The 14,441-nt window shown below is 42.6% G+C and overlaps 1 protein-coding gene across 1 annotated transcript in view; it reads left to right on the forward strand.

Annotated features, from left to right (window-relative positions):
- Window positions 1-14,441, forward strand: part of LOC147717283 (uncharacterized) — a 261,309-nt gene that overhangs the window by 166,043 nt on the left and 80,825 nt on the right. Inside the window, exon 13 of the mRNA XM_086924227.1 lies at window positions 4,858-5,028. Within this exon, the coding sequence (XP_086780353.1) occupies window positions 4,858-5,028 (171 nt within the window). The remainder of the gene's footprint in view (window positions 1-4,857; window positions 5,029-14,441) is intronic.

The following is a 14,441-nucleotide window of genomic DNA, read 5'->3' on the forward strand; positions in this document are numbered from 1 at the left end:
AGATAAGCTGGAGATCATCTGCATAGTTGTAGACAGAGACCTCCAGCTGCTGTAAAGCAAAAATAAGGGGGGCAATGTAAAGATTGAATAACAGTGGAGACAGGGAGGATCCTTGGGGGACCCCGCATTGGACTGGGCGAAAGTCAGCTGAATACTCGCCCAAGCGCACTGCTTGAGTGCGCCCACTCAAGAAGGAGGATAGCCACAACAGGGCCGACCCTCCGATTCCCGCCGCCTCGACACGTGAAAGTAAGATGGCGTGATCCACCGTGTCGAACGCGGCGGAGAGATCAAGGAGGACCAGGGCCTGGGGCTGACTAGTATCCATACCCTCCCTGAGGTTGTCCAGGACAGATATTATCACTGACTCAGTAGAGTGTGCGGGGCGGAATCCAGCCTGCCTGGGAGCCAAGACACTATTCCTTTCCACAAATGAACTCAGAGTCCTAACAACATGGCGTTCCAGCACCTTTGCCAGGAAAGGCAGGAGAGAGATAGGGGGGTAATTAGCTGGGTCAGAGGAGTCCGCACCAGGTTTTTTAAAAATAGGTACGATCACCGCCGATTTAAGTGATGGGGTGACAATACCCTGGGATAGCGAACTATTAAGGAACGTAAGGGGCGGTGAAGGGCAGGAGGAATAGATCTGTTTCAAGATGTAAGTTGGGCAGGGGTCAAGAGGGGAGCCGGATTTGACCAGCGGAAGAATAGAGAAAAAAGAATCAGTCGTGAGAAGGGGAATTGAATCAAGACGTGCTGCGGCTGGAGGACAGCAAGGGTTGGTGAAGGAGGGGGATGGAGGGGGAATCTTAGCTTTGATCGTGCTGATTTTGTCAAGAAAAAAGGAATTGCAAGAATCGCAGAGTGGTTGCGAGGGAGACGGTTTAAGTGAGGCCCTATCAGAATAGGCAAGATCTTGAACGATGGAAAATATTTCTCTAGGTCGATTCTCCGCAAGCTGGACTTTAGATGAGAAATAGGCCTTCTTAGTTTCTAATATAGATTTCTTGTATTGGGCTAGGAGAGTGATATATCGGTTTCTTGAAGTAGGACAATAATCCCGCCGCCAAAGGCGTTCCGCTTGGCGGAGATTACGTTTTTGGGTCTTCAAATCGTCGGTGAACCAGCGGTTGGCATCTTTGGAGCGCTGAGACGAGATGCGCTTTAAAGGGGCAATTGAGTCGCAGCCAGCCCGCAGCCAGCCATTGATGGATTCCGCTTGTCCAGCGGATGGCAGCCCTGAAAGATCGGGGCTGGACATGGATAATGTGGCAGACAGGGCCGCTACGTCTACGCGGTTCCATGATCGTGCCCAGACGTTTTTGGCGGGGGGGACTTGGAGAGTGAGAGGAGGGATAAAGAAAAAGTAATCAGAAAGTGATCAGACCAAGCACAGGGAGAGATGGATAATGATGTGACTGGGCAATCTCGGTACCAAATTTGGTCGAGGATGTGGCCTAGACTGTGAGTAGGGGCATGGACAGCAGAAGTGAAGAGCGAAGTGAATCTGAAAACTCCTTGGAAGTAGCACACTCAGCGGGGTCAGAAGGCCAGAAGTTGAAATCTCCAAGAACAACGATGGAAGAGTGGTTGACTGCCAAGGTAGCCATCAGATCTTGGAAACTTGAAAGGAACGATTGCGGGAAGACGGGGGTCGATAGATAAGGACACACGTGAGTGGGGGATCAGGGAAAGTGAGCGGGCTACCAAGCAGTCTGATGAGCCCAAGGAAGAAAAGGCTAAGGATTGGAAAGTGAGTTCTTTGCGGGCAATCAGGGCAACACCTCCACCTGGCTTTCCAGAAGAGCGATCAACTCGGAGAGCATAATAAGATGGGGGGAGTATTGCCAGTAGTGAGGGGAGAGAGCTGTCCGAGAACCAAGTCTCAGTAAGAAATAGCAGGTCGGGTTTATGAGACTCCAGTAACATAAAAAGGTCGAGCTGATGTTTGACTGCCGATCGAGTGTTGAGATACATTGCAGATACAACAGTTGGGGAGGGGCCAGTGAGGGGCGGGACCGGAGGGCGACCAGTCCGAGGCAGGGGCAAGGGGCGAGTGTGGGAGAGGGCTTGAGGAGTGAAGAGGCCGAGCCTGGTGATTCGGGCTAAAGTGGTATCCTCTAATGGCCACTTGCCTCGGAGATCGGTCAGCTGTATGCGAGAGTATTGAGTGAGAGAGGCAGAGTGACCGGCCACTGGCCTCGGTCGGTCGCGGACGGGCGCAGACGGGCTTTCCTTAGGCGCGCCTCCGGCGCGCAATCGTCGCGCCCGCTGCGCTCGTCCGCTGCGCTTCCGGGGGAAGCACATATTTATGGGAGGGTGAGCGGTGGGTGGTGGGCGTGGCCTCCGAAGGGGGCGTGGCCAGTTGGCTAAGCGGGGCGCTGTAACAGCGTTCCAAGCCTGCTGAAAGCAGCGAAAAGCCCGCTTATCAAAAGCGAAGTAGTGAAGGAGTAAGTGGATTAAAATAACATGTAACCCAAAACACACAGTTTTAAAAGCAACAATCTCCCGGCTTTCCGCCTCAGGAGTGATGTATTACAAGTGGCGACGCTCGTATTCAGCGTCCCTTTTGTAGCGGTGGGTGGTGGGCGTGGCCTCCGAAGGGGGCATGGCCAGTTGGCTGAGCGGGGCGCTGTAACAGCGTTCCAAGCCTGCTGAAAGCAGCGAAAAGCCTGCTTATCAAAAGCGAAGTAGTGAAGGAGTAAGTGGATTAAAATAACATGTAACCCAAAACACACAGTTTTAAAAGCAACAATCTCCCGGCTTTCCGCCTCAGGAGTGATGTATTACAAGTGGCGACACTCGTATTCAAGGTAGGTCAAGGCTGTGGGCTATGCTGTTGGCCTATGGTCTGGATAGGCCCCTGGTTCATTTCCTAGTTTATCTTCATAGAGACCTCCAGGCTCAAGTGAGGATTGGCAGAGGTGGAGAGTTTTCAGGGCCAATTAGGGTCAGAAGGGGGTCAGGTAGGGATGTGTCTTGGCCCCCTTCTCTTCATTATCTCCATTAATGGATTGAACAAATCATTAGTATCCATGTCCCAAGATGTTCCTATGATCATTGGGAAACCTCTCCCTGTGTTATTAAACGCTGACGACGCAGTTCTTATATGCTGCAACCCCAACTCTCTGCGGATTCTAGTACAGTCCTTTGTTAATTATATGGATAGTCTGGACCTAAGAGTTAATTTTAGCAAATCATTTTTAATGTTGTGTGGCCCGTGGAGACGCCAGCTCAGTTCTATTGTTGTAGGTAGTCAAAAACTGATAAGCACCTGTAAATTTCCCTATCTTGGGGTGGTCTTTGCTGCGAACGGCTCCTGGACTGAGCATCTTACCCATTCCAGGAGCAAGTTCTCAAAGACCATCAACTTAATCTTTAGCCTTCCCCGCCCAAAGAACACAGGTACCATTTTAACAATCTTAAATTTTTTTAAATCACAATGTGTAGCTGTGGCCACCTATGGAGCTGAGATTTGGGGCACTGGGAACAGTACCTGCATCCAGCAGGAAGAAAACAGATTCTGTAGGAAGCTGCTGGGTATCCCAATCTCTACTCCACACTATGTATGCCACAAAGAGTTACATTTAAACTACATAATTGATTTTTTACGTGCCCGACCAGCTCTTTTTTGGTTATCGGTCTGGAAGAATGAGGCAGCATCTCTTACCAGAGATACTATTACCGATTGTCTGAAGTGTGAGAAGGGGATGGATATCCCCTGGCTATCTGGAGTATATCAGAGTTTATGCAGCATCAACAAAGGCTGTATCTTTCCAAATCCTGGTAATGCTGAAACTGTGCATAAAAAAGACCTCAGAAGCACCCTTTATCTGTCATATAGCACTGAAAGAACTGCCCTGGAATCAAAGAAATCTTTTGTTTCTAGCTACATGTCTCTGGAGCGGTCTTTCCACCCTTTACCAAATTATCTCGTTTTACCCATGAGCTACTGGGAAAGGAGCCTTCTATTCGGCTTGAGAGCAGGGACAGTCAAATTCACCTTGTGTTTCCCTCTCGGCTACCAACCGAAACTTAATTCAGTGCCCTGTCCTTGCGACGGAGTGAGTGGCCAATCTACTCAACATTTCCTCCTTTTTTGCAAATATCACATGAAATATAGCAAGGGGCTCCTTTATCCTTTTTTCAACAGGAGCGGGCCTATTAGTTTGGAATCTGCCTATTTACGCATGCTTGCCCTGACCGATGAAGAGCTGGTCTTTCATCTAACCACATTCTTGAGAATTGCTACTAGGGCATGCAAGTCAATGCTCAACTCTTGAGTTTTTAGCTTTGAATTGTTAAGTCTAGTATTGTTGCTAATGATTGTATCCTATTTACAACCTCAAGCTTGTAATATTGTGTTTTGTAATTGGAATTTTTTATTAATATTTATTGTTACTCTTCTCCTGTCATCTATATTGTTTGCACTGTATTGTACTTTTATGGATACAAAGCCTATCCGAATAAAGTTTATGAACTGAACTGAACTGAATAGAAGTGATATATTTACATATTGCAAAAAATATACGAGGACACGGCAAATTGCAGGTACTGATTTTAAGAACTACATTGAAATCCAATTGATTTTTTAGCCAATTTATGTGAGTATTATGCTGTAAAATGCACAGTGTGGCACCATTTTATTAAAGCTTCTTTGAAAAGACATCCTCCCTTAAACCCACCTCGGGTCTCCATGCTTGGTGTGAGTCAGGTCTGCTATACTCCATACACTTTCACTGTGGACTAATCAGCACTGCTTTCTGGTAAAGGCAGATGATGTAGACAGATATTACATAAGAGATTTTATTATGCTGAGTAAGCACTTTGTAAAGACAGCTTTCTTGTTTCAAGCAGAGTTGTATTAAGTGTGAACTAATGGGTGTTCCAGGGCAACCAGGAATCCCTGGACTCGTGGGACTTCCAGGAATTCCTGGACACCCAGGACCCCCTGGGCCCCCTGGACCAGCTGGAACTTCCTGCTCCGAATGCCCAACAGGTTCCTGGTCACCGCCGGTCTTCAAAGAGGTAGGTTCTGGTGCATTTCCCTGTGTGTATCACCATGTTCTGTTCTTTGAAATCTCAAACTGTCCCCAAGAATCTCTCTCTTATGTTATTGTATTTTAATTTATAACACGCACAAATTGCTCCAGAAGGGGTATCTAGGTGCAAGCCTTGCATTTGTTGCCCGTGCCAATTCTCACCACTATAAATAATATTTAATACATGGCATCTTGTGGTATGTGTGGAGCTCTGGAAACATTTTCAGCTTTACGCTCTGCCATTTCCAAAATGCAGGGATGCGCTGTATTTACAGCAATACGATGCACCCCTGTGTTTTCCCTAGCGCTGGTGCTAAAAATAGCTGCCTGGCGTCAATGCAGACACCATTGTACCATAGTGCAACCAGCGCACATTGAAAAAGGAAAAATGAGGAGAAAAAGAGGAGAAATGTATTCATTCTCATTGCTCCAATCCAACGCCTGCTTCTCAGTAGCGTTAGTTTTTGGCACTGCATCAGATTTACACATCCTAGTAAATCTGGGGCAGCGTCAATAAGCAATCGGTGCTGCAGTGGAACACCCACAGTAACACCCATTGCATGCCACTTTCATGCAGATACCTGCAAGAAGGGGTACCATAATTACATAACAGTGTTAAGCCACAAAAAGTGGCTTAACACCACTTTGGAAATATAGTGCAGGCACTGCTCCACCAGAAGATTTTAAAAAGTGATGTTCCAGTGGCGCAGTGGAGGAGTGTGGCTCAATGGTTAGAGCGGCAGACCCTGATGGAGAGTTCTGGCCCGGGACCAGGGTTCAATTCCCGCCTCAGCGGATCTTGGGCTCAATTTCCTCGGACCTGACAATTCTCGCCTCGGTGCCTATTCTAATCATGGGCCCCACGCTGCAACTTTGGGCAATAGCTTGCTTAACCTCCACACCGGCCCCAACAGCGCTAGGATGCCTGGCTTCACCCTGGGGGTGCCCAGGAGTGGACACTACACAGGGAAAGCCAGGAAGGGTTCCACAGCGATATGAGTAATAGCGCCAGGAAACCGCTTGGTGGCAGTGTGCTCTACAAATTCATTGGATTGAAATATTTCATTAAAAAAAGCTGTTGTTTAGCAAGTTTTTTTTTACAAAAAAAGCCTTTCATCTTCAATGACAATACAAAATAAGGTCTCCAAGCGTGTCAAATCACACAAATTTAAAGCATCTCTCAAAAGTGTTTAATCCATTGATGGACAAAGATTTTAAAACGAGACAAGCAGTCTTCAGTGCATGGTTTAGAGATTTTTTTAAAACATCATGCAGGCCACAAATGAGCTTGAAGAAGTTCAAAAAAGTACAGCAACAAAAATGTAAGTACAGGAACATGGTACAAGTAAAATCTAATTAACTACTGCTGAGGCAGGTCCTCAGACTGCAACACATAAAAAACCTCACTGCACTCGTGCTATGTCTGTTTATGTCACTAACATGATCAACAGTGACAATGTCCAAACACATAAATACACGAAAATCAATGTTGCCCAGACTTTACAAACATCACACTCTTCTCATAACCTAGCCACTCATTGGATTGGATGTTTTTACCAGAGAAGCTGCTGTTACGTAGCTACTTTTCTAAAAGAACTGAGACTTTAAATATTTTCTAAGACTGATAAAACACGCTTTATTCATTAGTGGAGACGCTTTGTACTCAACTGAAAGTATGTTTTGTATTATAAAATTAAGGCGGCGCAGCCACATGCACAATAAATCTCTCAAGACTGGCCCTGTGACCACTACTGCTGATTTATGGGCAGGGATAAACAGTAATATCTTCCCTCTGACACTCCGGCCTCCCCTTTTCCTCTGAGATGAGTTAGGAATTCAAAGCTGAAAACGTTGAAAACGAAATACATCGTAGTTGTCCAGCAAGCACACCTTAGCCATTAATCTCCAATTAAACTCCCTGCTGCTGGTACTGCTGAGGCAGAGTCCAGACTTCAGTTTGACAAATCAGATTCAGATTCACTGCCAAAGCAACTTGCTTTGTCACTGACGAGGATTCGGTTGCTTTGCAGATGTATAGACCACTTAGCTTTTTTTAACTCGCCTACCTGAGCTTGGTGCTGCCTGGTCCACTCGGGAACCGTGGGTATCGGACTCCTACGTAATGCACAGCATCAGTGCCCAAATCCTTGCATGCCACAGCTGCTCCTGACTGCGCGTGCCATTGCCAATCAAGTATAGATGCTGGAGCTGTAACTGGCGTTCACACCCGGCCTACAGTTACCAGAAACGCAGGAAGCAGACACCTCTAGTCTGCGCAGTGTGTCTTCAGAAATCCTGATGACTAACTGCGCAGACTTAATTTTTCTGCTCCCATCTCGCCTTCCTGCAGCCTCTACCCCACCCTTTCCCAACTCCTCACGGGGAGGAGTTGGGAAAGGGTGGGGTAACCCTCCTCTGTCTCCATCCCCTGACTGACATGAAGCCCCTGGCACTACAGAGCTTCAGCCTGAAGCGCCCGGGGAAAACTTCCCTTCCACGTCATCAGGGGGCAGAGACTTGTCCTCGAGGCTAAGTCTTTTGCCGAGCTGATGACCTCACAGGCCTCAGGGGTTTGAGCTCGTCCGCCTGGCAAAAGACTCAGCAGGGCCCGCCCACAAGTATCTTTGCTGAATGAAGAGGATCAGCGCCGCTTGCAGTGACACAAGACTGATCAGAAATCAGACCCACAGCAACAAAGACCAGAGGTGTGTGTGTCTTGTGTTTGTGAATAAAAAAACAGACAAATTCAATTCTTTTTAATCTACACTCTTCCAATGGCCGACCCAGGGGGGGAAAGTGACAGGGCTGCTCCAAGAAACTCATTGTTCAGATGTTGAAAAGACAATGGGTGGGCCAAGTTGTTTTTCTCCTGCACCCAGCAAAAGAGGGGGTGTTGCTATATTATTTCATAAAGCTTTGTCAGTTCAAATTTTATCCACTCAAAATGATGATGATGGTCGATGGGTAATGGCTAAGATTGTAGTACAAAACAAAACATTAGTTTTGCTCAATATTTACGGCCCTGTTAAGCCAGATCCCAAATTTTGGAATGATATTAAAATTCTTCTTTCCTCAATTGACTGCCCTAATATTATTGTTGCTGGTGATTTTAACCAATGGTTAGACCCTTTTTCTGACAGACTGTCCAAATGTAAATTTCAACCTGATAAATCCTATAAATCTTTTCTATCGGCCATTGCCTCTCGTCCGTTCTTTGATGTTTGGAAAACTTGTAACCCTGATCTACTGAATACACTTTTTTCTCCAATATGCACCATACCCGTTCTAGGATTGATTATATTTTGGTTAGTAAGTCCCTATTTCCCTCCATTCAAAAATCTGAAATTGGATCCATTTTTATCTCAGATCATGCACCGGTTTATGCTATTTTAGACCTTTCACTTACTTCCTCAAAATTTAGCAGATGGAAATTTAATACTTACTTACTGTCCGATCCAATTTTTGTCAAAGAAGTCACCACCTTTATTAATGAATTCTAGACGTTTAATAACCCTCTCGATACTTCTGTCCCAAATACCTGGGATGCTTTTAAAGCTGCCCTCCGTGCCTTTACTATTTCTTGTGTATCAAAAAAGAAGAAGGCCACAAGAAGTAAATATAAAGACCAACTACAAAATATCAAAGGATTGGAACATATATATTTCTCCTCTAAATCTCCTAATTTCCTACATGATTTAATTGCAGCAAAAACTGAACTTAATAAATTAGCAACTATTGAAGCCTGTAACATTTTGCTTAAGATTAAATCTAAATACCATGGGGGTCAAAATAAAGCGGGTAAAATGTTAGCAAATTATTTAAAAGTTAAATCTGAATGTAAAACTATTGGCCCTATACTCAATGATTCCACTAAAAAAATGGTTTCATCAGATGAAGATATTGCTGAACTCTTTCTTGAATATTATCAGTCTCTTTACTCTGATGATACCTTCCCCTCCAGTTTAAATTTAGACTCCTTTTTCTCAGGTCTCCCCTCTCCACCCTCTCTTCCTGATGAATTTGCCGCCTTGGAGAAAAATATTACTCTTCAGGAAGTTACTAATGCCATTCAATCGCTGAAAAAATCTAAAGCACCTGGCCCTGACGGGTTACCTGTTGAATTGTATTCTACCTTTAACTTGATTTTTGCCCCCAAATTATTACAACTCTTTAATTCCTTCATTGCTGACGCTAAAACATCTGGGTCTTTTATGGATGCCTTAATTGTCATTATTCCTAAACCTGATAAGGATCATTCCTATTGCAAAAATTACCGTCCTATCACATTAATTAATTATGATTGCAAAATTTTTGCCAAAATCCTTGCGTCCCGTCTTGATAATATCATTCCTCTTTTGATTAATACTAACCAAGTTGGATTTGTGAAAGGTAGACTAGCCTCTGACAATGCTCGAATGTTTAGTAATATTATCTCTCATGCTGAAAAATTCAATGTCCCCCTTGCAGCTCTTTCTTTAGATGTTGAAAAAGCATTTGACCGCATTAATTGGCAATTCATGTTTCAAATATTACAATGGTTTGGATTTGGACCCTCTTTTATTTCTTACATTAAACTTTTATATTCCAGCCCTCGAGCCAGTACTTTTGTAAATAACCAATTCTCTAAATGTTTTCCCCTATCTAGAGGTACAAGGCAGGGATGTCCTCTCTCTCCTTTATTGTTTATCCTATGCCTAGAACCATTTTTAGAACGAATTCGGAATAACTCTCAAATTACTGGTTTTAACTTCAACTCTGTTGAAACTAAAATATCTGCTTATGCAGATGACATTGTAATTTATATGTCTAATCCGGTTGACTCCCTTCCTCACTTTATGAGTGAGGTTCGACTCTACTCCTCTTTTTCTGGTTATAAACTCAATTCATCAAAAACCGAAGTTTTACCTTTGAATTCTACCTGTTACCAATTCATGTTTAATAATACTAATTTTGCTTGGTGCCACTCTAAAATCAAATGTCTTGGCATTTGGTTTTCATCAACCCTAAGGGATACTCTTAAATTTACATTTAATGCACTAATGAATAAGCTCCAATCGCTCCTCCTCATATGGTCTCCCTTATATCTTGCATGGTGGGGTAGATTAGATACTATTAAGATGATGATTGTCCCTCACGTGTTGTATACAATATCAATGCTACTTTTTAAAATCCCTAAGGTATATTTCTCTCGGATTAATTCCATTTGTGTCAAATTCTTATGGAATAATAAACACCCACGTATTGCTCTAAATAAACTTATGCGACCTAAAAATGAAGGGGGAGTCCGCTTTCCTGATTTTAAAACATACCACTCAGCTTTTTTGATTAAGCAATCATTTTCCTTAGCTTATGATTTTTTGGATTCTCCTGTCCCCAGATGGATCCTTTTTGAACGCTCACTATTAAAGGATTTTTCTTTTCAACATATTATTTTTATGTCAAACAGTACCTTTCTGTCCAAAAACCCTATTTTGAAATACTCCCAAACTTTAATGTATAACGTATTCTCTAAGGATTTAACTCCTCTTCAATGTTTTTTCTCCTCTGTAGTATGGTATATTAAGTTTCTTAAATATAAAGGTAAATCTTTCTACTACAAATATTGGAAGGAAAAGGGCATTACATTTGTTCACCAATTTCACGATTTTTCTATTCTCTCCTTTCATGATCTGCAAACACAATATCTGTTACCTGATTCCTTTTCCAATGAATACAACATCATTGTTCATGCCATACACTCTCATTTAAACACTTTTTCACTCCCACCCGACTTACCATCCTTAACTCCTTCTACTCCTCTATATTCTCTATTTTCAACCCACAGACCTAAAGCAGCTCTTGTATATAAACTATTGTTCTCCAATGTTATAGATCGTTCTAAGTCCTCTATTGAACTTGCATGGGAAAATGACTTGTCCGTTCCTATCCCTGTTACGACCTGGGAGAAATTGTGGTCAAAGTTGTTTAAAGTCTCTGCTGCGGCGTGTATAACTCAATCACCGTATTTTATCTACCATAGAGCCATTATTACTCCTGTTAGTATTTGTAAGTTTTCACTGACTTCCTCTCCACTTTGCTGGTCTTGTTCTAGTGCAACGGGCTCGTTAATGAATCAATTATATGAATGTTCTCCTGTTTTATCTTTTTGGGATTCAGTTTGGAAAGTTTACATGTCAATATTCAACTTTAATACTACTTTATCATTTATGCATTTTTTTTAGCTTCTTTATCGCCAGATATAGATATTTATCATCTGTTTCTAAACTGTTTGATCTTTTTATTGCTTTAGCTTTCAAGGTAATTTTATCATCCTGGAAAGATAATTCTAAAATATCGTTTTTTAAACACAGAATTACTACTGTTTCCTCTTCTTCTGTTTCCCCAAAAATTAGATCTGATCTCCTTTGGCTTCCCTTCACTACCTACCTTTCTTCTCATCCTCCTATACATGAACTCTTTTTCTTTGTTCTTTTTTCTCTTTCGTTCTTTCTATAATACTTATCTTATAGCACTGACTTCTCCTTGCCTTTCTTCCTTTCTTTCTCTTTCCTTTTTTTCTTTCTCTTTCTCTTCTTCCTTTCCTTTCTCTTTTCTATTCCTTTTTCATTACAATATATCTTATGATTATATGCCTAAATGATTAATTTACTCTGGTTACCTGTGTTTTTATTATGGCTATTGTTTTGGATTTGAAAACACTTAATAAAAATGTCTTAAACAAAAAAGTGACTGGGCTGAGCCCCGACGCCCTTACACAAAAACGCCACTTTACCTGAGACAGTTATAATGTATGCAGGGTGGGTGTCCCGAAGCAGAAAAGCCTTGTAGAAATGGTGCAGTGAAATCTATAAGATTTCACTGTGCCACTTCTATGGAGTCACTGCGTCAAAACCTTACACCTGCTTGAATGAGGTCTAAGGGGTGACGCAGTGGCTTACACATGGGGCTTGCCGCATGTGAAATGAGACATTGCTGTAATTGTGTCTGTTTTCCGACACCTCTAGCAATACGCCGTTTATGCGCCTACAAATACATCAGGATCAGGATTACTGACGTATCTGTAAATCCTTGCGACATGGAGCACCGTACTGTAAATACGACGCATCCATGGTGTCACAAGGGGGCGTACTGAAAAGTGTTGCATCGCTGTTTTCCCCTAGCTCTGCAACACTTTTCATAAATAAGGCCCTGGTGTTAAAAAGAAATATGGCACACATAAGTGTACACCCCACAATTTCACTACTCGGTGACATCATGCTAAAGGCTAAAATTGAGACATATACTGTGCCAAGACTTTTTGAATAGAGGTAGTATAATGCGGCTACTAAGAGAAATCCCAGAACTGGACGATATAGCATCCCAAGATCTTCTGTCCGTAGAATTTAAGCACACAAAAAATATTTCAGAGGTAGAAGAGTCCTTAACCACCTGGTCATCTAAGGACATAGTTGACAGAATACTTGCAATGAGCACGTCCTTTGAAGCCTGGGGCATAGCACTGAGGCGGGACGAACGGACAAAATATCCATTTCCACTTCTAAAAAACATAAGTATTGGTAAAAAAAAAACTGGAAGAGGGGAACACCCAAAAATCATGCCTAAAGGGAGCTTGTTCAGTAACTCCACAAAAAATATTACAAGATATAAGGAGACACGAAAATGCATCGGTGCAAGGAGGCGCTCAGGAACAGATTACAGATTGGTCTTGGGTGGCATCGGTTTTGAGCAACAAATGTTCCTAACATGTCCGGTTACTTAAAAGAAGATACAACACTACATCCACGGATAACAGTTGGTAACCAAAAGGAATCCACTGCTGCAAACCCACACATGATCAGCCTCTGTTCCTGGAATGTTCATGGTTTTAATAGTATGGGGCACGACCATGAAACCGCAAACTTCTTGGATCAACACGACTTAATATTGCTACAAGATACCTGGAACCTGCGCCAAGTTTCCATCCCGGGTTATATCGAGTTTCATGTCCTTGCGGAAAAACTCTCTAAATTTGGTCATCCTAGAGGAGGCTTATCAACGTATATCGCCCAACAATATAGATGGCAATCGGAAGAATTAGACACTGTGGTAAACTGGATACAAGCAATAAAACTTACGGAGAAGTTGGACTCTGGTTCAGATATTTGCAATCTGTTAGTGCTTAACGTTTATATACACCCGGAAAAAAAAGAGAAAAATGAAAAACCGATAACACTACTAACCTTGATCAGGGCTTTGCAAAGCACTCATGCGTCGCATTCCATGATCATCTCAGGGGACTTCAATAGTAATCTAACAAAAGATGACAAAATAACTCAAGCTCTCGGAAAACTGGGCCTTTTCATCCTGAACAAGAAAAATAGTGTGGTCAGTGGCACACCTATAACTTTTGTAAGCGGTAATCGAAAGTCAACAATTGACTTCACAATAATGAGCAACAGCTTGATATCGATGGTGAGCTCATTTTCGGTGGAGCAACGTGTGGAAAGCGACCATCTTCCTCTAATTACCAAAATAAAAATGTTGGTCAGCAAGACGGAAAAACAAAACACCGTCATCCAGTACACCGAAAAATTCAATCTACGTAAACTGAAATGGGGAGGTAAAGATATAAAACCAACAATGGATAAATTCAAAAATGAACTGCTCAGACTAACATCGAAAGAAAAAGAAAACCCGGTAAAAACATGGGAACATCTATGTGAAGCAGTAACAAGAAATCTCCCAATTATAAATCAGAATTCGAGAAGAATCAATACTGGGAAAAAGCCTTGGTATAACATCACCTTGAGAGAGGAAAAAAGAAAAATCGCACGAGAAGTTCGAAAACAGGTACTATTGATAAAAAGTGGAATAAAACCAGATAAGTCAAAATTGAAAGTCATGCGGAAAAGATATAATATCATGCTGAGTAGCGCAAAAACATCGTACCAAGAGGAAATGTGGACAAAATTACTAATTGCCGGGAAACACAATAATGCCAGAACATTTTGGGGTATTATTAATAAATTGACAAAGGGGAATACCCTAAGACAGGAGGCAGGCATTGGAGAAAGCAAGTGGACTCAGCATGTTAAAAACATGTTTATCGACAAAATGGATGGTCAGAACTGGCCCTGTAAATCAGATTGCAAATCCTGCATTAGAAATTCCGAACATGCGGAAACTATCTTAAGAATAGGTCATAATCCACCAGAAGTAAGTCTGAAGCTAACTTTGGGTTGTGGAATTGGGGACAAAGGGAAACTTGAAAACATACTTGTTAGTAAATCAGAAAAATTAGTAAACACCGTGCCTGATACCCTAGTAACAACAGATCAGCTGAAAGCTATAATAAACCATCTGAAAAAAGAGGGTGCAGCGGGTCCTAACGGGCTTCCAAACTCTATCTTCAAACATTCG

This window comes from Lissotriton vulgaris, chromosome 5 (genome assembly GCF_964263255.1).
Source record: "Lissotriton vulgaris chromosome 5, aLisVul1.2, whole genome shotgun sequence".
NCBI lineage: Eukaryota > Metazoa > Chordata > Amphibia > Caudata > Salamandridae > Lissotriton > Lissotriton vulgaris.